We start from the raw sequence: 26378 nt of genomic DNA, 5'->3' as shown, positions 1-26378 counted from the left end.
CAGATGCTGCACCCCCCCCCCCCACTCCATACACTTTCTTACTCACTCCCACTCTTGCTCTCTCACTCTTTCTGCTGTTCTATCCTTTTTCCCTCCTCTTCCCCCCCCCTCTCTCTTCCTCTCTCCCTCTCTCCCTCACTGTCTGCTGGAAGTTAATGAGCCCTCTCCCCCTGGGGAGGCCACACTTCCTCTGCCTCTGTCACTGTCACTGCCCTGAGAGAGGCAGGGAGGGAGGAAGGGGTGCGGGGGTGGGGGAGCGAGAGAGAGAGCGGGCGGGCGAGTGAGCGAGAGGAAGAGGGGGGGAGGAGGAGAGACTCGGTGGTGTGCAGCCCCCCCTGCCCACGAAGGGGTGAAAGCAGCAGAGAGATGGATGCGGACATGCGGAGCACTCAGCTGTGCCCCAGAGAGACGGAGCAAGGCTCCATGGGCTGTTTAAGGAGAAAAGGACTGTACATTGGCACAGCACCACAGCTGCATCACAGAACAGCAACGTTGCAGCACCACAGCAACACAGCAACACAGCACAACAGCATGGCAGCACAATTGAAGCACAGCAGCACAGCTTTGCTGTCCTGTTTCCAGCCAAAACTCGCCCATAATTCATGGACACAGAGAGCTTGTGTCTGTGTGTTTTTGTGTGATTGTGCATGCTTGTGGCATTGCTATGCGTGTATCTGTTCATGTGCTCAGGCTCCATTGGTGCTTCAGGACGCTCCTTCCAGGCCAGTGGGAGCCTCTTATCTGACTCTACGGACTCGACTCTCCCGGTGTGTTAAGCAGCCCGCTTGCACATGTCATTATCTCAGCTGCACCCAGACACCTGTCAGGCCCAAATGCTGCAGATCCTCCTCCAGAGACAGAGAGAGAGAGAGAGAGAGAGAGGCTCGCCCACTGCATGCCCATGAGTTTCAGCGCCGGGTGGATTTTATTTGGGACAGTGATTGATCTGCAGCTGAAAGTGTGTTTATATGATGCTGTTATGTTGGAGGGTGTTGTACGGAGGTGTGTGTGTGTGTGTGTGTGTGTGTGTGTCCGTCCATGTGTCCGGAGCAGTGAGCAGGTAACATGCGTGAGGTGGACACTGCGCCGGCTGTGTTGATCGCCTCTGACAGCCTGTCAGCACCTGAAGCTGGAATGTGCACAAGGCAGCCATTGTTGTTTAAACAGGCAGCCAGCAGCCCTTCTCCTTGGCAACGGGCACTGCAGCAGCGTCTCCCACGGCAACTGTGGAGTGGTGGGGGTAGGTTGGGTGGGGGACATGGGGGGGGGTGGGGGCTGGAAGTCAGGAAGTCAGGGCCGCAGCGTGGAGGCCCCTCTGTGAAACACTGGCCTGGAGGACTGAGCGAGTGAGTCAGCGTGTGTGTGTGTGTGCGTGTGTGTGTGTGTGTGTGTGTGCGTGCGCGCTTGCGCGCACGAATGCTGGCATGCTTGTCTGTCTCATTCTGTCTCCGTGTGTGTGCCCGTGCATATTTGCATGTATGTATCTTTGGTGGTGTGTAATGCACGCATGCAGTGATGCATCGGAGAGACGCGGCACTGACAGAACACTGAGTCAGTGTGCACTGGATAAAAACCTCCCTCTCCGCCTCCCGCTCTCTTACTCCTCCACACAGATCAAAGTCACCCCTCCCCCCCCCCGGCCCCATTTCCCCGTTCCCCATCAGCGTCACACACATGCAGCACAGTTGTTGGAGTCCTGGGGGGTGACTCGGGGGGTGACTCTGGGGTGAGTCGAGGCTTGTGGCTGTGAGGAGGATACCCGATGCAGCACTGGAATGCCTCCCCGCTGATCGGCCGCTGGGAGGCGTAACGGCTGTACAGCTGCTTAATGAGATCCTTTGTGACGTTACATGCACTTCCACACCAGACTGATCACTCTGCGTGAGCAGGTCATCGTGGCTGCAGGAGCGGAACCCATGACTGCCTGGTGCAGAGGCCTGGGTACCACTTTAGCCATGCTGTCCAAATTGAGGCCCACATGCTCCATGAGATTGTGCTCAGTGAGCCTGGGAGTGAGGGACCTAGAGAGGGGGAAAGAGAGAGAGAGAGAGGGGAAGAGAGATGGGGAAAGAGAGGGAGGGAGAGAGAGAGGGAGAGAAAGACATGAGAGACAGAGAGAGATTGGGGTACTGGTGCCGGGAGCCCTCTTTCTCTCTCTCTCTCTCTCTCCCCCCCTCTCCCTCTACTTCTCTCTCTCTCTATGTGGCCTGGCTGCTCCCAGCTGGCGTTCTGGTCACATGACCCGGTAGCGGAGCGCAGCCAGGAAACTCGCCCGCAGAGCGCGACAGAGAGAGAGAGAGAGCGAGCAGTCTGCATGGTTCTTCTTGTCTTAAAATAACCTCTGCATGTAGGTTCCTGCCGAAACATTACAGCTTTCCGAGAGACCGAGGGAGTGAAGGAGGCAGAGAGCGACAGAAAGGGGAAGGGGAAGGGGAAGGGAAGGGGTGTACAGAGGGCAGATGGGCAGCAGCGCCGACCAGTGCATCTGATACAGAAGCCAAAGTTCACATGATTATGTGCCGGAGTGCAGATGCGTCCATATGCATGCATGTGTGCTTCAGCGTAGGCATGTAGGTGCACATGTGTGTGCATGAGTGGGGGTCGCGCACGCGTGTGTGTGTGTGTGTGCCCTTTTTTGGCAGGAGGCAGCGTTGCACACAGAGCCTGATGATGAAGATCATTAGGAATTTCCTGCAGCTGGGGACTGGAAAGAGGGAGGAGAAATGATGGGGAGAATAAAAGGAGGAAAACACTGGGAGCAGTCAAGGGGGAGAGGAGAGGAATGAGGGAGGGAAGAGGAGAGGAGCTGGAGGGGAGAGGGTTAATATAAGGATGTGTGTGCGAGTGTGTCAGAGAGGAGGTGTGTAGGCAGAGGCAGACCTCTGGCACGGCTGCTGAGGGCCCAGCAGCGGAAGAGCCGCACACCGGGCGGGGGTGGGGGCGGGGGGGCCTGCTTGTCTGCTGCAGTGCACTGTGGGAGGGGGAGGTGAGGGGCAGATGGAGGAGGTGGGGGGGTGCGGATAGAGTGTCCTCGGCTCTGAGATTTAGAGACTCTAGTGGAGACCGCTTCAGAACACAAAGAACAGAGGTTCATCTGCACCGGCAAGCTTGTGCTCACAGAAAGTACGCACTGACTTGGAGCAGCACACACCAGAGTACGCACTGACATGGAGTGGCCCATGCCAGAATACACACTGACAAGTGGCTCATGCCCGAGTATGCACTGATATGGAGTGGCACACACTAGAGTACGCATTGACTTGGAGCGGCACACACTGGTGTACGCACTGACATGAAGCGGCACACGCTGGAGTACACACTGACAGGTGGCACATACCTGAGTATGCACTGACACAGAGCAGCATATCCTGGAGTATGCACTGACATGGAGCGGCATACACTGGAATAAGAACTGACATGGAGCGGCACTCATTGGAGTACGCACTGACAAGTGGCACATGCCGCAATACGCACTGACACAGAGCAACACATGCTGGAGCATGCACTGACATGGAGCGACACACACTGGAGTACACACTGACAAGGAGAGGCACACCCCGGTGTACGCACTAACATGGAGCGACACACACTGGCATACGCACTGACATGGAGCAACACACACTGGAGTACGCACTGACATGGAATGACATACACTGGAGTACGCACTGCCACAGAGCAGCACATGCTAGAGTATGCAGTGTCACGGAGCAGAATACACTGGAGTACGCACTGCCACGGAGCAGCACACACTGGAGTATGCTCTGCCATGGAGCAACACACACTGGAGTACGCACTGCCACGGAGTAGCACACACTGGAGTACACAATGCCATGGAGTGGCACATGCCAGAGAACCCACTTGATCAGAGCAGCAACACATAGAGAAGGATACACTAATGTACATAGTCACGCAGAGTAACACACATTCAGTTATACACTGAGCCAGAGTATCACGCATTCAGTTACACACTCTCCTGGAGTAGCTCATACTTGCACGCAGCAATGCCTATTCACACAGCAACCTAAGGCAGATGTGGAGAAAGAGAGAGAGAACAGGGAAGAATCAATGCATTATGTTGCATTTTGTGAGAGTTAGTGTGTGAAAGCTTTGTGTGCGTGCATGTAATTATGTGTGCCTGTGTAATTATGTTTATATTACATTGTGGGGACCAAATGTACCCCACAATGTAATAAAAACCTGTTTTTTTTACATTGTGGGGACCCTTTTTTTAAGGTTAGGGCTGGGTAGGGGTTAAGGTCATCATGTTGGGATTAGAATTTTCCCCCATAGAAATGAATGGCAAGTCCCCACAATGATATAATTACAAACCTGTGTGTGTGTGTGTGTATGTGTGTGTGAGAGAGAGTTTTTTGTGCAGGAGAGAGATACATGGACAGTATAGCAGTCAAATGGACACAGTCACACGGAGAATTGAGCGAAGGAAGAGGGAGACATGGAGAGGAGAGAAGAGCCGAGGAGGAGGAGAGGGACAAAGAGATTATACTGCTGGCTGCTGGGGGGGTGATGGCAGGGATGAATGGCACTGCGGTGTGAGGCGAGATAAGAGGGCAAAGCGGCTGCTGCCAGGTGATCTGGACACTCTGACTTGGCACTTGGCCAGTGCACAGGGGGAAAGGATGGGGGAGAGGGAGAATGGAGGGGAGAGGAGGAGGGCCAGAGGGAAGGAGGGAAAACAGCCGAGAGCACAGCTGCAGCAGAGTGCGTGGCAGAGGAGCAGCATGGCACAGGCGGCCTTGCAGATTCCTCCATAACCTCGTGTGTTGCCAGGAAACACACAGTAAGCTGACGTGTCGGACGAGAGCTGACAGCCACCAAAAGTGTGGGGCGGTGCACCGATCTCAGCTCTCTGCCAGTGAAACCGAAAATCACCCCAAAGAGCGCAGGGCACCGAGCTCAGCTCTGCCAGTGAAATCAAAAATCACTCCAAAGACTGCGGGGCACCAAGCTCAGCTCTGCCAGTGAAACCGAAAATCACCCTAAAGAGCATGGAGTACCGAGCTCAGCTCTGCCAGTGAAATCAAAAATCACCCCGAAGAGCGTGGGGTATCGAGCTCAGCTCTGCCAGTGAAACCGAAAATCACCCTGAAGACCCCAGGGTACCTTCCAAATTTCATATAAACACAAAAATCTCTGCCTTTTACAATTACACTAAAATTATTGTGTTATATCTTTTTACAGTTTATCATAAATTACATTTTTATATTGTCACATAGTAATACTCAGGTGGAAAGTGCCCCAGATTATGAGGCTTTTTAGCATATGTGACTATTTTTCAAAACTGCTTAATAATGTCATTGATGTGTGAGTGATAGTAGAGTGTTATTTCCTACTTGTGAGGCCCCCTACTGGAGAAAATGCGAGGTGCTGGGAACTGATGACACACATGAATGGCACACAGCTCCAGAGACTTGGAAAGTGAATGAAGGTGTTTTGTTGGGAAAAAAACTGCTACTATTCTAATAATGAAACCTGAAGAGAAAACGTAACTTCACGAGTAAAGAATGTGTGTGTGTGTGTGTGTGTAGCAGGGGGGGGGGGGGTTCCCATATTGTGGGAATTCAGTTTTATTAAAATCTGTGACTGCAATCACAACACAAAAAATGCCAAAAGTCTTGTAACTTGTTTGGTTACTTATGGTTAAGGTTAGGGCTGGGTAGGGGTTAAGGTCATCATGTTGGGATTAGAGTTTTGCCCATAGAAATTAATGAACATTCCCTACAAAGATATGAGTACAGGTCTGTGTGTGTGTTTGTGTGGGCAGGTGTGTGTGTCTGTCTGTCTGTGTCTGTCTGTGAGTGTGTGTGTGTTTTGTCTGTGTGTGTGTGTGAGTGTGTGTGTCTGTGTGTGTTTGTGTGTCGGTGTGTGAGTGTGTGTATGTGTGTCCATGAGTGTGTGTTTCTGTCTGTCTGTGTCGTGTGTGAGTGTGTATGTCTGTCTGTGTGTGTGTGTGTGTCAGTGTGAGAGTGTGTGTGAGTGTGTGTGTGAGTGAGTGTGTGTAGGGGGAGGGGTGCTCTGTGCAGCTGGGGCTGGCGGCTGAGCCTCTATGACAGCTGCGTTTCTGCAGAGTGTCATCGAGTGTCTCTATGGACAGTGTGACCCAGTTCTCCCTCCCTCTCCCCCCCCATCCCCTCTCTCTCTGTCTCTCTCTCACTCACTCCCCCTCTCCCTTTTTCTGTAATTCTCTCCCTGTCTGTCTGTCTCTCTCACTCAGTCACTCACTCACTCTCTCCCTCTTCCTGTGATTCTCTCTCTCTCTCTCTCTCTCACTCTCTCTCGCTCACTCACTCTCTCCCTCTTCCTGTGATACTCTCTCTCTCACACTCATTCACTCTCTCCCTCTTCCTGCAATTCTCTCTCTCACTCTTTCCCTCTTCCTGTGACTCACTCACTCACTCTCTCCCTCTTCCTGTGATTCTCTCTCTCTCTGTCTCTCTTACACACAGTCTCTGGTGCTGTCTGTATCTTAGCAACAGCCATGCTCCTCTTAGAACCCAGTCGGTGCCGTTCATACAACACCCACTGAGGACCCGACACACAGACACACACAGACACACACACAGATCCAGTGTGTGTGCGTGAAGCATCTCCGGACCGCTTGCTGTCCTATCGCCTGATCAGAACAACCTGATGTTCTGTTGTAACGATAGCGATTATAGCTGATGGAGGCGCCGTTGGCCTGCATGAGGGACAGCGCTGTGGCGACAGCAGTGCTGATCAGAGCAGCATGCCAGTAGGGGGCGCCCATGTGTCCGTAGCAGGAGACAGTCCAGTGCATGTCCTCTCGATAGGCCCGCAGTTTCCGGGAAGTGCTACCAAATTCACAATCCTTGCACAGGATGTTCCTGCCGTCGCCCTGTTTGCAATCAGCTCTTAACAAATTTCCTTATGTTCCTGTGAGTAATAAGACGGCACTATCTGTGTTTTGTGTATCTCCTGGCGGGAGAGTGACGGCCTCCTGCCTGAGCCCCAGCCAGCGGCTCCCCATCCTCCCGGCTTCGCCGTTTCCTCACGCTCCGGATTCAAAGGGAGCCGTCGACTTAAAACCCAGAGAGGCTCATGGGAACTGAGCGGGATGTTGGACGGAAGGCAGTCAGAGAAGCACGCAGTGGGCCTTGATGGGGAGATCCGAGGAATGCTGCCGATTTGCAGTGCGAAATGGGTTCGAGGCGCCTGGTACCGGGGGGAGGGGGGGCAGCTGAGCAGATGATGACTGCATGATCATCTTGCACTAAAGACTCGGGTAGGTCCAGGGGAGGGGGGGGGGCATTTAAGGATGGGGGTGGTTTTTTGAATTTCTGGTAATAGGTCCAGCTCAGTTAATATATAGATATGTGACAGATAATGAAGATCACCATGCCACACGCACGCCACATGCCACACGCCACACGCAAACTCCACATTACTCACCGCCCCCTCACCCATGGAAACACAGCTCCACTGTGTGTTAGGGGGGGGGGGGTGGACATGGAAACACAAGCCTTGGGGCTAAAGCTGACCAGGAGCCAGTGGGAGGAGGAGGAGCTGAAAGGAGCCCAGGCTTTGGGACATGCCCCCCCCAGACAGGAAACTCCAGCTAAGGCAGTATGTCATAGGAACGGTGATGTATGGCACCGTTACACATGTGTCCCCCCAGCTGCAGAGGCCACTGGGCACACAAACGCATCATCGTATTCCTACAGGTTATTGATTTAATCCTGTTTATACATCAAAATCCAGTCTGTACTCGTACCACTGTCCAAACACTTATCAACCTGTTTGTTGGTCTTATTAATCTGCAGTATGGTGTATCTATTTCAGATATATTGGAAAATGTTTCGAATTCAGTCCCTTGTGACAAAGAAATCTCAGAATGATATCCATCAAACCGACAGGAAGAGGGCGCTGTACTTCCCGGGGGTGCTTGACCTACGCTGTGACTGTGGGCACTTTTGGTTTCTGTGGTGAGTGACCGCTGAGGCCTGAGAGGCGGTGCCGAGCAGGTGGATGCCTGTGATTGGCTCAAACTGGCAAGTTCGTGGGATTGGCTGGTTTTGCAGCGGTCCTTCTGTGATTGGCTCAGGCTGGCAGGTTTGTGAAAATGGCTGGTTTTAGAGTAGTGGGATCTTTCTGTGATCAGCTGCCAACATTTGAAAGTGGCCCACAAGATGTTAACTTTGAGTTCAGGGGAGATGGGTAGCACTGTAAGGAAAATATAGAGGAGGGATTTATGGAATAAATGGTTTAATAAATTGTATTTTTTCCATAATTTCAGCTCCCAATCTGATAAGCAGCACTGTCTTGTGTGAGTTTGTCCTTGGAGGATTGCGGATGTGTGAGAGCCTTCGGTCGCTTGCACACGCGTGTGTGTGTGTGTGTGTGTGTGTGTGTGTGTGTGAGCGTGCATGTGTATCAGCGCGCGTGTCTGTCTGATCCCCGCTAGAGGAGGACTCTGTAATTAAGCAGCATTCTTAAGTTCCGTCCGCTCCTGTCTCCTCTTGCGTTCATGTCAAACTGATGCTTAATTAATGAATGTTATTAATTAAAGAGTAGCAGTGTCAGCCTTCTGAGAGGGAGGGTGGGGGTGGGGGGGGGGGCACAGCCCAGAGCTGCTCCTCCACCCCTGAAATTCCAGCTGTTTTATTGACATGGACAGTAATTTGGGGAGGGGGGAGGCTTGGTGGTCTCTATAACCCCAGGGCAACAAAGGACCACAGAAGCCAAAGTACAATCCCCCCCCCCCCCCAGAGAAAACATGCTTTGCTCTTCACATTCTCCACTGCCCACCTCCGTAACCCACTGCCCACCGCCGTAACCCACTGCACACCGCCGTAACCCACTGCCCACCTCCGTAACCCACTGCCCACCGCCATAACCCACTGCCCACCTCCATAACCCACTGCCCACCGCCGTAACCCACTGCCCACCGCCGTAACCCACTGCCCACCGCCGTAACCCACTGCCCACCTCCATAACCCACTGCCCACCGCCGTAACCCACTGCCCACCGCCGTAACCCACTGCCCACCGCCGTAACCCACTGCCCACCTCCATAACCCACTGCCCACCGCCATAACCCACTGCCCACCGCCGTAACCCACTGCCCACCTCCATAACCCACTGCCCACCGCCGTAACCCACTGCCCACCGCCGCAACCCACTGCCCACCTCCATAACCCACTGCCCACCGCCGTAACCCACTGCCCACCGCCGTAACCCACTGCCCACCTCCATAACCCACTGCCCACCGCCGTAACCCACTGCCCACCGCCGTAACCCACTGCCCACCGCCGTAACCCACTGCACAGCATTCAGCCGGCTCCTATTCATCACCCAGCTCCTCTTCGTCACCCAGCTCCTCTTCATCACCCAGCTCCTCTTCGTCACCCGTCTTGGCTCCTCAACACAAACCTGCTCAGGTGGTCAGACACACCCACTGCCCTTGGGCATCTAGGGGGGGGGGAGGGGGTCCATTCATGTTGCCTTCACTTGAAGCCTCGTGGGCACAACGTCCTGCTCGGGGGGAGGGGTGGTCAGTGTACTCCTGTCCTCACAAAGATCAGAATAAATGTAGGGATATGTCCACTAATTTCCCAATTTTAGGTGCTTCTGCATTTCAAGAGCAATTAAAAGTAAAAACAGGAGGAATTATTAATTACTTTATAATGACAGTTAATTGTCAGCCAGTGTGATAAGCATGAATTAGCCAATATTTTCTGAATGTTTTTCTCTATGTGAGGGTGTGTGTTTGTGAGTTTGTGTCGAGATGCTGACGGGACCTTTCTGGGGAATGTAATACTTACTGAAAAACAGACCTTGAGGGCACATTATAAAATAAGTTTTTAAAACCAGTTGTGCGCATGTGGGTGTGAGTGTGTGTGAATATGTGAGTGTGTGTGCTGTTGTGTGAGTGTGTATGCAGGTGTAATTGTGGATGTGAATGTGCATGTGCATGCAGGTGTAAGTGTGAGTATGTACATGGGTGTAAGTGTGTATGTGGGTGTGAGTGCATGCAGATGTGAGTATGTATGTGGATATGAGTGTGTATGTGGGGGTGAGTGCATGCAGATGTGAGTATGTATGTGGATATGAGTGTGTATGTGGGGGTGAGTGTGCATGTGGGTGTGAGTGCATGCAGATGTGAGTATGTATGTGGATATGAGTGTGTATGTGGGGGTGAGTGTGCATGTGGGTGTGAGTGTGTATGTGGGGGTGAGTGTGCATGTGGGTGTGAGTGTGTATGTGGGGGTGAGTGTGCATGTGGGTGTGAGTGTGTATGTGGGGGTGAGTGTGCATGTGGGTGTGAGTGTGTATGTGGGGGTGAGTGTGCATGTGGGTGTGAGTGTGTATGTGGGGGTGAGTGTGCATGCAGATGTGAGTGTGTATGTGGGGGTGAGTGTGTATGTGGGTGTGAGTGTGTATGTGGGTGTGAGTGTGACTGTGTTTCTCCCTCATGCATTACTAAATTCAGGAATGCAAAGGTGGCTTGTCTTCGACCCCAAGCCCTACTGCACATGGTTCTGCTTCACTCTGCCTCCCTGCGGCCTCTTCCTCTCTTCCTCTTTCTCGCTCTCTCTCTCTCTCTCTCCCTCTCTCTTCTCTTTTCCCATCGCCACTCAGCCCATTCCTTCCCTTCCTCTCACTCCGTCTCTCTCCCTCTCTGCTGTCCAGCGCGGATAATGAGCACCATGTGTCCGAGTGGGCAGGCCGCCTTTGATGGATAGGGTTGCATTCTCACCCTGACCGCAACAGAACCAGAAAGAGCGGCTCTGTCTCACGCGCAGTGTTCTCCTCCTCTGACCGTCCTGCTGTATGGCTGAGTGCTACACACACTGCGGAACCATAGAACATTACCCCACAACTGTAAATAGATTATAGGATGCATCCATTATGAATTTTAAATCTACTTAGTTAATTTATGCAAAATATAAAGAAAGTATTAGCATTGTTTTATCTGAGCTTTATACGTCTTACACCAAATTTCTCATCTTTGAATATACAGTAGCCTCTGACATGTACGGTATATGTTGTTATGTAGACATTATAACATATTTTCCACTGTATGTCATGGTCATTTTCACACTGCTTTTTCCAGGAGAACCAGCTCATTTCTCGTGTCGCTGTTTCATGCCTTCGCTCCCTCCTGTTGGCTTTGCTAGGAGGTGCTGGATGCTGATGGCTGTACGCAGCACTTCATCTGCGTGTGTGTGTCTGCACATCAGGATCATGACTGCTAACGTGAGCTCGCTGACAGAGATGTCTGACTGGCTGCTCCTCGCATCTTTTTTTTTTTTTTCCCAGAACAAAGTTTTGGGTAGTTTTTGTCTCTGCCAGGTTCTGAGACGTTCCGAGAACAGCAGCGGGGACTTTGTCCTCCGGGAGCAGACTGAGCAGGGGGGGGAACGTGTCAGCACATGAACCCGGGGCTATGTCAGGAAGTCGGGCTCTTTAGGGGGTTTTCAGTGGCTTCGCTGTGGAGCAGGAGCTGGTCTCAGGCCCACGAAAGCCGGTTGGCTGTTTGTTTATGTCCCAGGTGGGAATTTGAAGAATGTGAAGGGAAAGGTGTGTTGTACCCTTGAACTGAACATTAACATGTGCTTGTATATCCTGTGACATCATTCACATCAGTCTTCCTTTAGCGGTTGTGGGCCCCCCGGTGGCCCTCCCAGGAAGCACAGACAGGGGTGCCCTACACGGGAGGCCTTATATTCTTCTTTAACTCTCTCACAGTACTTTCATTCCTCCTCTTTTTCCTAGACTCCTCTCCAACTTTGAATCTGTCCCATTGCTCTGGCTCTCCTTTTTGCTATTGACCGACCTCCTCTCCCTGTTTCCCAGGCTCCTCCCCCTTCGTTGCCCTGCCTCCACCTCCTGTTCTCTCCTTCCACACCGACCCGCATCTCCCTTTGTCCTGACTCCTCCCTCTCTCTCTCTTTCTGCCCCACATATCTGGTGCCCAATGTTTCTGGGAAGAGCAGAGGATGTCCCCTGCTTACCCAACGTTACTCAGCCCCAGAGCCCCCCTTGTACACTTACCCAGATATGCACCGGCACACAGCAGACCACAGCTGGGGGGAGGGGGGGGGGGTGTGGGGGGTGCCAGTACTTTGCTCAGTGGATGGGCGGGTTAGTCTTTACACGGGGTTCAGTATTCGCATGTGAGTATGTTCACGCGCGTGTGCTGGTGCCTGTGTTTGTGTGAATGTGGGTAGAATGGAAAATGTGCAGGAGGATGGGAACCAGCATGTGGGGGAGAGGGGGGAGAGGGGGAGGGGTGGGAGGGGTAGGGAGAGTGAGAGAGAGAGAGGGAGGGAGGGGGAGGGGGGGCGCAGAGCCACGGGCTGATCACTCCTGGCTCACTACAGGGTGCCCGGCTGCTGCCAGCTGTCTGTCGGTGGGCAGCAGTCATGTGACACGGCTGTGGCAGAGTGACATCACAGGATCAGTTACCGTGGGCGACAGGAAAGGGGGGGAGGGGGCACAGAAGAGCTTTCTAGACAGTCCTCAGCTGAAACAGCATGCGTGTGCATGTGCTATGAATATGCATGCGTGCGAGCATATGTGTCGGTATGTGTGTGCATGTGGCGTGCTGCTGCAGACGGGTCTGAGTTGGCACTGCGCGAGGAAGACTTATACGGATAAAAAAACAGAACTGAGAAATTGCAGTGTGCTGGGGTGTGGACCGGCTCGCGGGCGCCAGGGCAGCTTGGGGGGGGACGCAGTGTATTTTGCGTCCAGCAAACCTGTTGGCTTGGCCTTTTCTCCCCCTTTGGCTGCTTGTGCTGTTGACCTCCACGTTTTATGTTTATCCTCATCACCTGTGCACTCACTAAGCCCTTCCATCAGCACCGGCACACAATTCCCAGTGCGCGCCTTAGTCAAAGTCTTCCTGCTGCCCCCTGGTGGCCAAACCTCATTAGCCACTAAGTAATTAGAGGTTGAAATGCTGCCGTTTATATATTTAAATGTGCACCGGGCTGTCCCCCCTTCTGAAGCTGAATGTTGACGGCGCGTGACTCAGTGACTCACTTTCCACCTTTCGCTGGGACTCTTTCCCTCCCAATTTCCAACCCCCTTAATTCCTGAGGTGTTCTGAATTCCCAGCATCCTCTCCGATAGCACATGCTTCCCACGAAAATGTACTGCGCTTAAGAACGCTTCCGCTGCATCTTAACGAATGGCTAAAAGTGGGTTTGTATTCATGCATCTGGACATGGCGTCGGTCATGTGACCTCGGGCTCCTTGTTTATGTGGCTGACAGACGTGCGCGCTGTAAAATATGGCTTCTTGCATCAGACATCTTCACTCAGCGCGAAGACATGTGACCAAATGTCCCAGCAAGCCCGCAAACAGCTTGAACAGCAAACAACTGGCTCCCATCAAAGACTGAGTCAAACGTATATTTGGGGGGGGGGGTGTGTGTTTGGGGGGGTGGGGGTGTTAGAACTGGCAAGCAAACAGATCTAGTTTCAGTATAAATGGTTCCAAAGACTGGATGAATGAAACCTCAGTGTGCTCTTCACTTTTGAAAACAATGCATTCTACGCTCAGTCTGTGCTTACTGGCACTGGATGATTAAATGTATAAATAAACAAAGAACATAAAACTGTTAAGATGGCTGAAATTTCTAGAAGCCCCTTTAGCTGAAATGGACGAGGTCCTCCGCAGCCCCATCAGTCTCTACAATGGACGTGCTGGGGAGCAAGTGTTAGCTAAACAGATGGGGAATTTACATAGACATGAAAACAGTGATTAAGCTTCCTGGTAGTGACAAAATAACTAGGTAAATAGTCTAATTTTTCGACAATTTTTTCTCCCTCCTGAAGCAGGGGCATTTAGCGACACTGGAGAGCAGGGTGGACCATGTGGCAATAACCAGGGAGTATCTGCCCCCAAAACTGGGCTGATGGGACAGCTCTGACACCCCCTTATGGGCCACACGTTGGATTTTGGAGTCCCTCCTCCCAGAGCCCTGCATGCCACAGCTCAGTAAAACCCAAAGCTTCAGTTAACCTGCTGCCTTTAGAGTAGAATGGTTACAATTTATGTGGCTTCTTTGGGATTTGAACCCACAACCTTTGCATCGTTAGTGCAATGCTGTACTTGCTGAGCTACAGGAGGCAGACTGCGAGTGTCTTTTATTTATAATAAAATATATGTGCAAAGTGCTCAAAGAGAGCGCGAGGGAAACACCTGCGTGACTCCCCAGAACAGCACACACAGCCTCCCAGAATGACACACTGGTATTTAATCATAAAGCAGCGCAGACCTCTGACTGTTTACTTTCCACTCCTACACACACGTCCGGAAAATTAATCAGACACTAGGTGACCTGAAATGCAATTCCTGGATCAAGTGGCGCCATTAGAAAAACTGAAGATTTTTATTTAAATTATAGCTTCCTTATGCTTTTCAAATCTCAATCATTTAAACATTTAATTATAAGTATAAGCTCATCTGTAGAGATGGCTGTTTTCGTTGATGACACGCATCTCCTGGGAATTATTCCTTTGGTCTCACATCCAGCTGCTTCAATACGGCGCCACCTGAATGAACTTTTCCATCCCAGTTAGTTTACTCAGACCTGCAAATGCAAAACGCTGTGGATAGCGCCTTCTAATACATGCATCAGCCAGCAGGGGGTGTGACAATCATCTAGCTTTCCTGAAATACATACAGAGGGTCTGGATGCAAGCTACAGGTGATGTATTGCTCTTAAGGTCTATTAAAACAGTAGTTATCTGGAATTTCTGCTTACCCCTAACCATCCATCTATCCATCCATCCATCTGTCTCCTAACCGCCGATTCCAGCCGGGGTCGTAGGAAATGATAATGCTCTATTTTCCATAATCGCTTATGGGGGGGGTCAGTCTATCCCAGGCAGCACAGGGCACCAGACCAGGGGGGGGGGGGCACACGATGCGATGTCAGTCCACTACAGCCAGCCATTTTTGCTTTAACTAATTTCTATAGGATATCGCAAATTCACTTCTAACTTGTTAGATTGCAAATTCTTGATATCAGGAATTCAGCTTTGACAAGTTAAATTTGTTTGATATCGGAAATTCTATTATAGCTAGTAAGATTCAAAACACTTTTCTCATTCATTTCAGTGGGAGTTGGAATTTTAACTAGTTAAAATGCTAAATCCTGATATCAGCAAGTCAATTATAACTAGATGAAAATCCAATTGAATTTCTGATACTGCATCAAGAATTTGCATTCTATCTAGTTGAATTGAATTTGTGGTATCAAGAATTTGTATTCTATCTAGTTGAATTGAATTTGTGGTATCAAGAATTTGCATTCTATCTAGTTGAAATGAATTTGTGATATCAAGAATTTGCATTCTATCTAGTTGAATTGAATTTGTGGTATCAAGAATTTGCATTCTATCTAGTTGAATTGAATTTGTGGTATCAAGAATTTGCATTCTATCTAGTTGAAATGAATTTGTGATATCAAGAATTTGCATTCTATCTAGTTGAAATGAATTTGTGATATCCTCTAGAAATGAATTAAAGCTAAAACGGCTTGCCAGTGTCCCCTACCCTCCAGCCTGCAGTCACTGCGGCCACTTCAGACACACCAGTTCAGCGAACCACATCATTCTGGACTCTTGGAAGGAACACGCTCCCTAAGCGGGATTCAGAGCCTCCAGCCTGAAGGTGTGAGGCTAGCTTGCCCCCCCCCATGTCTTCCTGTGAGCTGTACTGCTCCCCCATAATTTGACCTCAGGCACCCCACCCTTGCTCCTGGGGACTCGGATTGGCACCGGGCGGACGCCTGAACACAGGGCGTGGTGCCCTGCTATCAAATAATTTATTCAGTAACCCAAAAACAGCACATCCCGCGCCTCTGCGCCATTAAGATCTGCCACCCCTGCTGTAGCCGGCTGTACTTCCCTCCCTTGTTGCTAAGACTGTTACTAGGTAGCATGGCAGGGATTACAAAGGCGCGGTGCTTTTATGGCGCACGCTGGCTCCGCTGTCAGCAGCACAGAGGGCTGCTCCAAGGATGGCTCAGGAGCATCTGCGAGGACGTCCACCATTCTGGGCCTGAGCCACCTGCACTGGGCTCAGTGTGTGTTTAATTAGCCACACTGCTGCTCTTCGGAGACACAGGTGACAGCTAGATCATACGCATTTGGAAATGTTTTCACAGTTTGTCTACGACAAATTAAGACTTGAAGCATTGTCTCGTGAGCATTGCCTTACATAACTAAGAGTGTCTGCTGCGTAATCTTTATAATAGATGATATTAATACATGAGTATTTATTATAATCTACTTAATATTTTACTCTTTCATGACAATCTGTTATCCAAATATGTCTGGCACTGGTAGCCTACATTTAAATAGAGGTCAGATGAGCATATCGACGAGAGCCGGGATGTGTTTGACGCAGTTTGAGCTGCGATGGAATTGCCAGTGGACCATAGATATTTGCCGGAGCAAATTGCGATCATCAATGAAATTGCGTTTTCCAGCTTTGGCCAGGAGAGATCACCTTCTTGTTGCATTAGGAGGAAGGGATTCTCAATCTGGGAAACAGGTGGTGCATTTCCAAGAAGGAAAATGTGATATGTCAGTTAGCTTTAAGTGTTTGTAAAACAACAGATTTAGGCAAATTACAAATAAGTGTACCGTGAAATCTAATTTATTGAGTCAGACATGTTCATACAGCCAGAAAATACTTTTGAGCACATCAAAAAGGAGTTTGAATATTTAGCCATTGGTTTGCCTTATTTGTATGTGTAGGTGTAAAGGTTGCCGAGTCGGTTGAACACTGAGGCTTTGAGTGAAGCTCAAGGTTTCAGAATATTGATAAATGAAATTTTGTGGTATTTTACATATTGGTCAGGGACGTGCTGTCCAAGGCATTCCTCTGCCCTACACCCTGAACCTCTTGGGGTAAATTCCAGGCTTCCAAGTCCCTGTTGTATATTACCCATTATAGAAGATGGATTGATACTTGATGTTTCTAAGGCCAGTAGCCATTGCTGGTTGATGGCAAACACTAAGAAGTGAGTACAGGCAGCTCTTTCAGCAGGTGAGACACAAACACTTCATCCACTAAGCTTTCATTTGCGGAGGCTAATTGACTCGATTCTGCTTCAGCATCTGCAGTCGAGAGCTGATGCCTTTGGTTTATTTCAGTGTCACTGGTAGCTTCTAACACCTCAGCATCTGATGCATCTCACAGAAGCTGAGAGTTGCAGTTTCACCCCACAGCAGCTCCTTTCTGATGTTCCCCAAGACATTCTTAGATTTCAGAGCAATTCCTTTTTGTTTATTGTTTGTTTATTTAGGTGTTTTGTTCTCTGCTGTGTGACCCCTGTTGATGCTGCCTAGCTGTTGTAAGCAGTCCAGTTTACCTTGCTTCGTTGTTTTATCTGTGGGACACACGATTATTGCTTTTCTCCACATCTGTGTGATTCCACCTCCCTCAGAGGGGTGTGAAACATCACATGACAACATGGCCTGTGTTGACTTTTTATATAGTCAGAGCCAATTGGCCAATTAATCCCATAGTAATTAATGACTGGGTGGATTGTGACAGAAATAGGGAGGGAGTTTGTGGCAAAGCCAGCAGAGACATCGCTCATTTGAATGCAATTCCAGCTCAAGCCGTGATACATACTAAAATAAATTTTTTTGTTGTCAAATTTAAACTCCAGAAATTAATATTTGACATGGTATGACAACATCAGAGGAAAGATGCTCATAGGTATAATTTGATTTCAGTATTCTGAATCCTACATAATTCATCATATTTTTACAGCACAGGGTACAAACTTAAGATTATAGATGATTTTCGAAGTAATATGGATCCAGAAGTGGTAAGCAAGCTTATAGCTATCTCAAAGCCCAGTGTGCAAAATATTTAGCCAATTGTATGCCATATCTCTGTCACATGCACAAAAGAGTTATTACAAAGATATCCCTTTTCAATGCATCTGTTGTTGCCGTTTTGTTAGCATATCATTGTGTTTTTACTGAATTGACTTGTACCTGGTGTCTCCTGTGAGAAATGTACAGCATGTGGCTCATTGTGTTGCCCTTGTCCCCAGGAGCATCCAGTACAATGGCAGCCACCGTAACGGACGAGGTAAGCCCTCTTGAAGAATTCTCCTGCAGCTGTGAGACTGTGGCACCTGTATCATGCTCTAGAAGTGCATGACATTCATCCAGTGATGTCATTATCACGTCAAACATTGTTTGTGTAATAAACACTGAAAAATGAGTTATGCATGCATGTGAATATTCTTGGTATGCGATTGTTGCCTGAGCCTGTGCCAGTCACACTCGTTATTGATATTTATGTGCATTCTGGTCCTCGTCCTGACTGAGAGCAGGTCTGATGCGATGTCTTATTCTCTCTTTGCTTTCACACGCAGATCCACGTTTTCGCTCGCTAGACTCCGGAGAGTCCGCCGTTAGCAGTAGCCTGAGGAGGCGTGCGGCCATTTCCCCTGGGCCTTCCCTGCTCAGGAGGAAGATCGAGGAACCAGCCGAGACACATTCAAGAGGAACAGCAAGATCGAGTCATTCAGCTGGGCAGCACGGACAGGAGAACGCTTAGAAGGACAGTAGGTTACAGGACGCAGGCACGGTCACAGAGACTGAGGAAGCAGAGAGACCGCAGACCCCCAGAACAGTACAAGGCGCCGGGTTGAGTTGGGGTCCTGAGCAGCCCACGGTGTCCCGGGGTGGTGCTCGGTGACAGTGACACGCCCATGAGCCGGCTGTCGGGGCGGCTACGCTCGGCGGGCGTGCGCCTTGGGTGCGGGGCCCTGGCCGAGGAAGACTGCCTGGAACTGGAGACTCCAGCGCCTTGGGAGAGCCACGAGGGGCATGCTGGGAGCGCAGGGACGCCTCCCCCAGGGGCCGGCTCGGGGGCTTCCATCCACTACAGCTTCTTCTCCTCCCCGTCACTTGCTAACGGGCTGCGCAGCCCCGAGGACCGGCTGCACAAACGGCCCCGCATCGGGGCAAGGAGACGCCGACAGCCAGAGCCCCTGGATGAGGAAGGGCAGGAGGAACACGGCAAGCCCCAGCCAGAACTCCTGCAGGTGCACCAGCAGTTGGGCACCTTACCGCAAGCACACCCAGACCTCCGGATGGAGGTGGAGACCGACTCTGTGACAGACCAACTGGCTTCCATGTCCCCATTGGCTCTTACGGGAGCTGATCAGTCTGACATCTGCACAGCCTCCATCCAGCCGTGTACCCCTCATTACTGCCCAGCCAGTCCTCTTAGCCCCCACCAGAGGGAGCCAGACCCTGAGCCCCCACTAAGCCCTGCAGCGTCTGCCCCGGTTCTGATGCCGTCGCCCATACAAGCCCCTCCCATCATTCCAACCCCCGTTGAGGGCGAGAGGAAATACGCACTGCGCAGCTCAGGGCGGCCGCGTTTCCCCTGCCGACTGCGCAAATCGTCCCGTTTGCGTCGGACGATGGAAGACGAGGGTAAGAAGGAGGAAACAGAGGGTGATGGACCAGGAGAAAGTGACAGGAGCTGTAGAGTAGAGGGTCCAGGGTTCAGTGGTAGGGGTGAGCCCTATCAGCCCAGCGAGGCCAGCATGTCTGGTGACCTTTTGTCCATGTCTCACCACAGTATAGAGTTCTGTGCTGAGACACTGGAGCCTGTCCAAGCCACGGGGCCCCTGTCCTGCCGGGGCCGTCGCCGGGGACGCTGTGTGGGCATGCGCAAAATCGTGGTGAAGGTGGCCCGCATTCCCATCAATCTCAGCCGCCGACAGAAGAGCTACAAAATCTCCTCCCTGGAGCCACCGAGTTTGCCAGTGGGACAAGATGGCAGCGGGGGGCTTGGAGGGGAAGGCGGAGAAGGGCAAGGCATGGGCGACGGTGTGGCAGGGGTTCCCCGTGAGCCAACTGCCTTGCTGAAGATGAAGAACAATGGCAAGAGCGTGATGGTAATGTTCCCCCCCGGGGAACTTCCCGTCATCCTAAAGCGCCGGCGTGGGCGACCTCCGAAGCAAATCGTGCCGGGCCAGCCAGATCTGCGCGAGGCACGGGTCAGCACTGCGCTCTCCGGGGAGCCCAAGAAACCACGCCGGCGACGGAGAGTCAAGCTGCCCTCCCCTCAGCCTTCGTACGTAGCTGACACCAATGACGTCAAAATGGAGTATGGAGACGTGCTCTCCAAATTGGCCTTTCTGAACAGGCAGCCCCCGGCCACAGGGCGCTGCTCTCCGCCTCGCTGCTGGACACCCAGCGAGCCTGAGTCCTTCCACACACCCCCAGAGAACCCAGGTATCTCCACACTGCTGCACAGGCTCACCGGCTTCCGCCGCAGGGGGGGACGGGCTGGCTGCATGGGTGGCCGGGGTGGTGGGGCAGCTGGCTCTGGTGAGGCCTTCAAGAGCTCCTTCAGTGATTTCTTCGAAACCATTGGAAAGAAGCGAAAAGTGCCTCCCGCTGAGCCCGGGCAGCCCCGTAAACGGGGTAAGGGGGTGGCGGCCGGCCTGAGCAGAGCTGCTTTCTTGGGGATGGACCCGGGCAGCCTGGCACCAGGGGAGAAGGGAGTCCGCAAGCGCCGGCCACGCAAGAATGGGGTGCTGAAGCAGGGTCAGCAGGAGCAGGAGTGGTCCAACGGGGGGAGCTGGGGGGGCAAAGGAGGGGGGCAGGAGATCCCCAGTGACAGGGATCGGGGCACAAATTATCAGGGATGCCCGTCCCCCCGCGGTCGCTTTCCTCCCTGCGATATGGGCAAAGGGTTCTACCCCAATCGAGGGGTAAGTGGAGGGGGCGAGGAAGCCCAGGGGCTCTTTGCAGGGTATTTTCGGTCTCTCTTGGACTCTGATGATTCCTCGGACCTGCTGGACATCTCCATGTCTAGCCCCGCCTCTCGCACAGACTCCCGCAAACTGACCCCAGGATATGAGTCCGGCAGTCCCGGGCAGGGCCAGCGCTGGTCTCCTGCCTTCCCCAAAAAGGCACTGAAAAGCCAAAGCCCTGCCAGTGACAGCCCACTTCAGGGCCAGCCCAGCACAGCGGCCCGCCCCCCGTATGGATACAGCATGGCAGAGACCTCCCCAACTAACTCCTTCCCAAAATCCATGCCCCCGGCCCTTTCGCTGTCTCGCTCCCCCAGCTCGCCGCACCCTTCCTCTTCAGGCTTCTCCTCATTCCCCTCTGGCTACGGCAGTGGTCAGCAGTCCACAGGCAGTGGCACTGCATCACTGCCGCAGCAGCAGAGGCTAAGTGACTGCAGCTTTCCCTATGGTGCAGGGATGGGCAAAGGTCCCTCGACCTCCCCCGCTGGCCAGTGTCACATGGGCTACTCTGGCTTTCAGCCATCTCAGACGCCTGTCAAACGAGGCTATGGCGGCTACCCCGGGTCAGCTCATTCTGCCTTATTACGAGGGGAGTCTGGGCACATGACTGGGCCTGCCTCTCCTGGTGGCAGTTACATGACAATGGCAAAGACGAGTCCCTTCTCTTCTTCGTCACCCCCAGACAGCTGCAAGCAGTATCCCTCCTCTCAGTGGGGATATAGACAGGGTTACCAAGGCTGGGGTCCTGACAGTTTTGGGCCCCACCAATACCACGCCTACAGTGACTACTGCACCGGAGGCACCAACGAGTCCAAAGACATCCTGGATATTTCAAACTACACACCACAAAAGGCAAAACAGAGGTCCTTCTCTGAGACGCTCTCCGAGTCCTCCTCTGACTCCTCACACCTGGGGCCCACCGGTGCCAGCATGGGGGGAGGGGCTAGTGGGTACCGTCCACGGGACACCCTGCCTGCAGCTGAGGGCCAGTCCAGTTTGTCCAGCCTAGAGAAACTCATGTTGGACTGGCATGAGAACTCTGCGGGACCCTCCTACAACTGGAGCCAGAGTGTGCTGTTCCAGGGCGGCACAAAACCAGGCCGGGGACGGCGGAAACGCACAGAGTCACAGGCAGACCGAGAGGGCTGTGCACTGAATTTCCCGCCGGCGTCACCCTCCAGCTCCTCTTCGCCTGGCCCAGGGCCCAAGCGCAGCCCGATGGCAGCCCGGGCCCCCCGCGGGACGCGAGGCAGGGGTGGCTTCTCTTCCTGTCAGCGTGAAAGAGCCCCATCGGGGAAGCCGAAAGTGCAGAAGCCCCCCACGACGGCAGCACAGCCTGGCGGGACAGCACTATTCCAGGACACGCTGGACTACTACAGCGGAGACAGCAGCAGCCTGTCGCCACTGCCCTCGCAGACGCAGGGCTTCGGGCTGGATGCCTGCGAATACTCTAGCCCCTACTCCGTCCACCCATCCACCCCGTCCTCTGATGAGCGTTTCTCCCAGCTCTTCCCAGGAGAGACGGCTTCCTTGTCCCCTTGTCCTGAGGCGCTGAAGCCCTACCCGAAGCCGGCACCCCCCCCCGCCTACTCCGTACCTCCGCGAACATTCTCACCCAGTTGCTCCCCTACTCCCCGGCTCCTGTCCTCCTGCAGTGCGGCCCAGAGCCCTCACCGGGCCCCCAGCAAGGACTTCCAGCATTATGACTCTCCCAACTACTGTGGCTCCCCCTGCTGGTACGGCCAGGGGGGGTCGCTGGCCAGCAGCCCACAGAGCTATGACTCTGAGCGCCCCTCTGGTGCCACTCTGCCCCCCCACGGACGGACTGACAAAAGAGAGCTGAGCCAGGCGGGGAGTTCGGGCCTCAGGGCGGGCCCTCCTCCACACTCGCCCTACCCCATCCCTCTCCATCGTGGTTCCTCCTCATCCTCCTGTGCTACAGTCACCCTGGACTCCTCCCCCCTGCCCGAGGACATGGGCTTCACCCTGCACCCTGACAATTACCCCAGTATGCCCCAGCGCTACCCTCCCCAACCAGCGCGGGGCGGGGTCCTGTGCCAGCTGCTGGACCAGCCTGCAGAGGACGGCTTCACCGTCACCAGTCTGTAGGCCTCCGTCGGGTGAGCAGGCCACAGGTAGGACTGCAGCGGGAGCACGTCTTTGATAAGGCAGGAATGTCCATTCATGTGTCCATGTTATCATGGCCCAAGAGTAATTCTAAGCTCGTGACTGGAAGAGGCAACCTTTAATAACCGACTGTACTCTCTCTCTCTCTCTTCTTTTCACTCTCTCTAGGTGCCAGTGCAGTCCATCTCATGCTTTTTCAGATTTTTTACTTTTTTTTTAAAGGAGAATGACTTCTTGAAAAACTTTTTAAATATATTAACAATGGTGGCAATGTTATGTGACAACCGTCGACACATGATTTTCTTCTTAATGGACACACTTCAGCGTGCCCCAGCAGTGACAATCAAGAAATGATGACGCACACACGCACGGTCACACCACACGGACTTAAACACACAGCTTGTAGCACACAACACTCATACCCCGGCATCCAGAGACTGTGACTCCACACACTGTCCACACGCGGAGCGGAGCGCACACAGACACACATGTAACCTCTGTGACTGGGGGAGGGGGATCATCCTGACAGGGGGTGGGGGCATGAGATGGGGCAGTAGAGAAAAGAGCCAAAAATGACAAAGGAGTGACAGGTCTGATCGAGGGGACACAAAGACCCTAACTATGAGGACGCTGAGCCTGTCTCCACAGATGCAGTCCAGGTGTGTCAAAGCCCCCACCCCCCGCCTCTGTCACCCTGCAGATCAGTACAGTCTTCTCTGCTTTCTTTTTTCAGTCAATACACAGTTTTATGCTCTCCTCCACAGCTGATCTGACATTTTAATGACTCAAAGAAAGAACTGCGGAAAAATAGTGACCGGCGTTGCTGTCTCTGCTCTCCTCTTGCAGTCTCGACACCATCTCCAGTCACGCTCTCCGAATGATCGACGACCTCACCTCCCCTAACCGCTTCTGCCACCTAGCAACCAGCGATGCCTCCCCCCGCGAGGCTCCTGCACACTCTTACAGCGCTCATACGATACCAGCATCTGTACATAGACTTTGGAAACAAGGGCAAGGAGGGAAAAAAATACAACAAAATGGTGATGTTCTTACAGTAATGTGAAATATGCACTGAAAGGCTTTGCGTTTTACTGTGCAGAGCTGAGCTGCTCGAACCAGTTTGGGCAGACACTGGTGTATGCTAATGTAGATAACTGAGCCCCTGCAGTGGCTGAGGGGTTATGCCCTGGCTCTCACCCCCAGCGCCCCCCCCCCCCAAGCCCTTCTCCTGTGCTTTCTGTGACGTTAACTACGGCATGGTCTCACCCTGTAGATTTTGTTTGTTCGTTTGTTTGGTATGTTTTCTTAAAAGAGAACAAAAAAAGACACTAAATATCATGTGCTCACCCCAAAGAATCAGACTTGTGTACGTGTACATACCCCTGTTCGTGCGGGGCGTGGAGAGAGAGAGCGGGTCCGTGGTTCCGGTCCGATGAGAGTGTCGAGTTCTGGATCTCAGGGTGTGGACTGGACTGCCTTCTCCTCTTCTTTTCCTTCTCTGATTTTCTTTTACTCTTTTCTCTGTTTCTTCTTCCCGGTCTCCTAACTGTGTTGTACGGTGATTTGTGTGATGGAATATTGTATCTGTCTGTTACATATCATATCCCTGAGGTGCAAATATTTAAATACACATTTGGTTCTGACCATTGCTAATCCATGCCTGGTCTGAGATTACTTTGGGGGGGGGGGGGTCTATGCCTTTCATGCTATTCACTGTTTAACTCTCCATGGAGACTCTACCCTTTCACTGGGTTTAATAAGAGCCCAATATTTACCGTCTGCGGTCATCCAAACACACCCGGGGGCGACATCACTGTGTCACAGAGCAAGAGCGGGCAGGTCATCTTCATGTAGAAAAACACTGACGTACTTCTGTGCTTTTCCCAGAATCTGGAAATGCATATGTAGCTTTAACCCGTTTGAATCTCAGAAAGTTGAAAGGAGCAGGTCTAGCTCTGCAATTACCAAAGGCTCTTCCCTGCAGGGGAATGTGGATATAGGTGGCATCTAGCACTGCCGTCACCAAACGTCTTCATAGCCTCTGGGTGAGTCCGCTGGAACAGTGTGGGACAGAGAGCCTGTGGCTTCAAAGGAACAGTTACTCTGAAATAAAGATATGTTTTTTAAAATCCTACTGCCGCGGCTAAAGTGCTCACTCTGGATAAATGTATAAAATGTTATTTCACTGCCTAACCGAATGACGTCTGAGATCAAGAAGTTTGAGATGAAAATAAAGGTAAACCGTGAAACCCGACACTGCCTTTAACAGCCAGCCTTTTATCAACCCTTACCTTGTTGTTGTTTGACATTAAAATGTTCCCTTTAATTTTTCAAATAAAACTTGACAGGTCAAAAAAAAAAAACATTCACTCACCTTAAGGTCATTCAAATTAAACCAGTTGACAGCTAAGCGCAGTAATATTTTGTATCAGATTGTTAATGCACAGTCAATGTTAGAGATTTCTGTAAAAACTGCAAAGTCCGACATCATGTAGCGCACGTCCCCGTTTCGGTCTTGGGCACAGAGCGGTACCGACGCCGGTCTCTCTGCGTGCCGTTCACGCGCATATTCGCGGGCACCGCTGCGTGGCGGCGTATTGATTGCCTTGATTCACTGGCGAGGTGCATGGAGATAGGCAGTGATTTTGGACTTGGAGCGCTCGTTAGTATTCTGGCCGGGAACGCGCCGCTCAGGCAGATGGAACGCGGCACTTCTGTTCTGTTGGCGTCAGACATAATAATGAGCGCGCGCGGAGCCCGAGTTCAGCCGAGGACACGCGAGTGGAGAGAAGCAGCCATGGTACCTATCTGCTGCATCCGTTGAACTCTTCAGTTTCCAGCACTTCCATCGTACCCATTGCTTTATTTTTCATTGGTATAATTAGCAATCACTGTGCGTTCTGTTAGCTTTTGTATTCAAAAGAAAGACCGCATGAAACTGTTGAAATGCTAAAGCTCTTTTCTATTTAAGGTTTAATCTGAGCTTCAGTACTGAAACCGATTCATACACAGAGACAATCTGCAGTAAGCACGGCGTCCCGCGGCTTCGCAGTTCGCATTAAATGCGACCATTACGTTAGTCTGCCACCTGCTGTCTGACCCGCGAAACTCCAGCGCTTAATCCGGGGGACACCCGAGCCAACTTTTTTTTTTTTTTTTTTTCTTTTTACCGCATTCCATTCTTCTTGTGCAAAATGAAAACTACGTGATTACCTCAAAGTTAAACCGGTTGACCTACACATTTTAAATGTATTAACCATAGCCTAACATCTTACCAGGGCACTCATAAATCAATACAGATAACATTTGCTTGTCTGGTAGGCCTATTGCTTTGATTTTCTGCATTATCAACAACAGCACCTAACCAAATCATATCTCCGTAAAGTAGTTGACACGCGACAAATGACCAGGTTATATACAATAAGAATGACATTTGCCGTTACATAATGTGG

General features: G+C 51.8%; 1 protein-coding gene and 1 long non-coding RNA gene across 3 annotated transcripts in view; one reads left to right on the top strand and one right to left on the bottom strand.

Annotated features, from left to right (window-relative positions):
• The window catches only part of ahdc1 (AT hook, DNA binding motif, containing 1), a 36903-nt gene extending 12324 nt beyond the window's left edge, over positions 1 to 24579 (top strand). The window contains exons 1-5 of one of the 2 annotated variants that reach the window (XM_023803724.2): positions 16085 to 16121; positions 18070 to 18107; positions 18397 to 22934; positions 23095 to 23585; positions 23773 to 24579. In XM_023803724.2, coding sequence (XP_023659492.1) covers positions 18736 to 22908 — 4173 coding nt within the window. In that variant the 5' untranslated portion in view covers positions 16085 to 16121; positions 18070 to 18107; positions 18397 to 18735 and the 3' untranslated portion in view covers positions 22909 to 22934; positions 23095 to 23585; positions 23773 to 24579. Of the gene's footprint in view, positions 1 to 16084; positions 16122 to 18069; positions 18108 to 18396; positions 22935 to 23094; positions 23586 to 23772 lie in introns of those variants that run through there. The other variant, XM_023803723.2, reaches the window with a different exon arrangement.
• Positions 23817 to 25922, bottom strand: LOC111839643 (uncharacterized). Its single transcript, XR_002837146.2, has 5 exons — positions 25301 to 25922; positions 24892 to 24980; positions 24702 to 24816; positions 24307 to 24472; positions 23817 to 23923 (listed from the first exon to the last, which is right to left on the bottom strand). It is a non-coding gene; the product is annotated as an uncharacterized lncRNA (long non-coding RNA).
• Between the last annotated feature and the right edge of the window lie 456 nt (positions 25923 to 26378).

The sequence above is a fragment of the Paramormyrops kingsleyae genome, chromosome 23 (assembly GCF_048594095.1).
Source record: "Paramormyrops kingsleyae isolate MSU_618 chromosome 23, PKINGS_0.4, whole genome shotgun sequence".
Lineage (NCBI taxonomy): Eukaryota > Metazoa > Chordata > Actinopteri > Osteoglossiformes > Mormyridae > Paramormyrops > Paramormyrops kingsleyae.
This window is presented reverse-complemented; position numbering and strand designations above follow the sequence as displayed.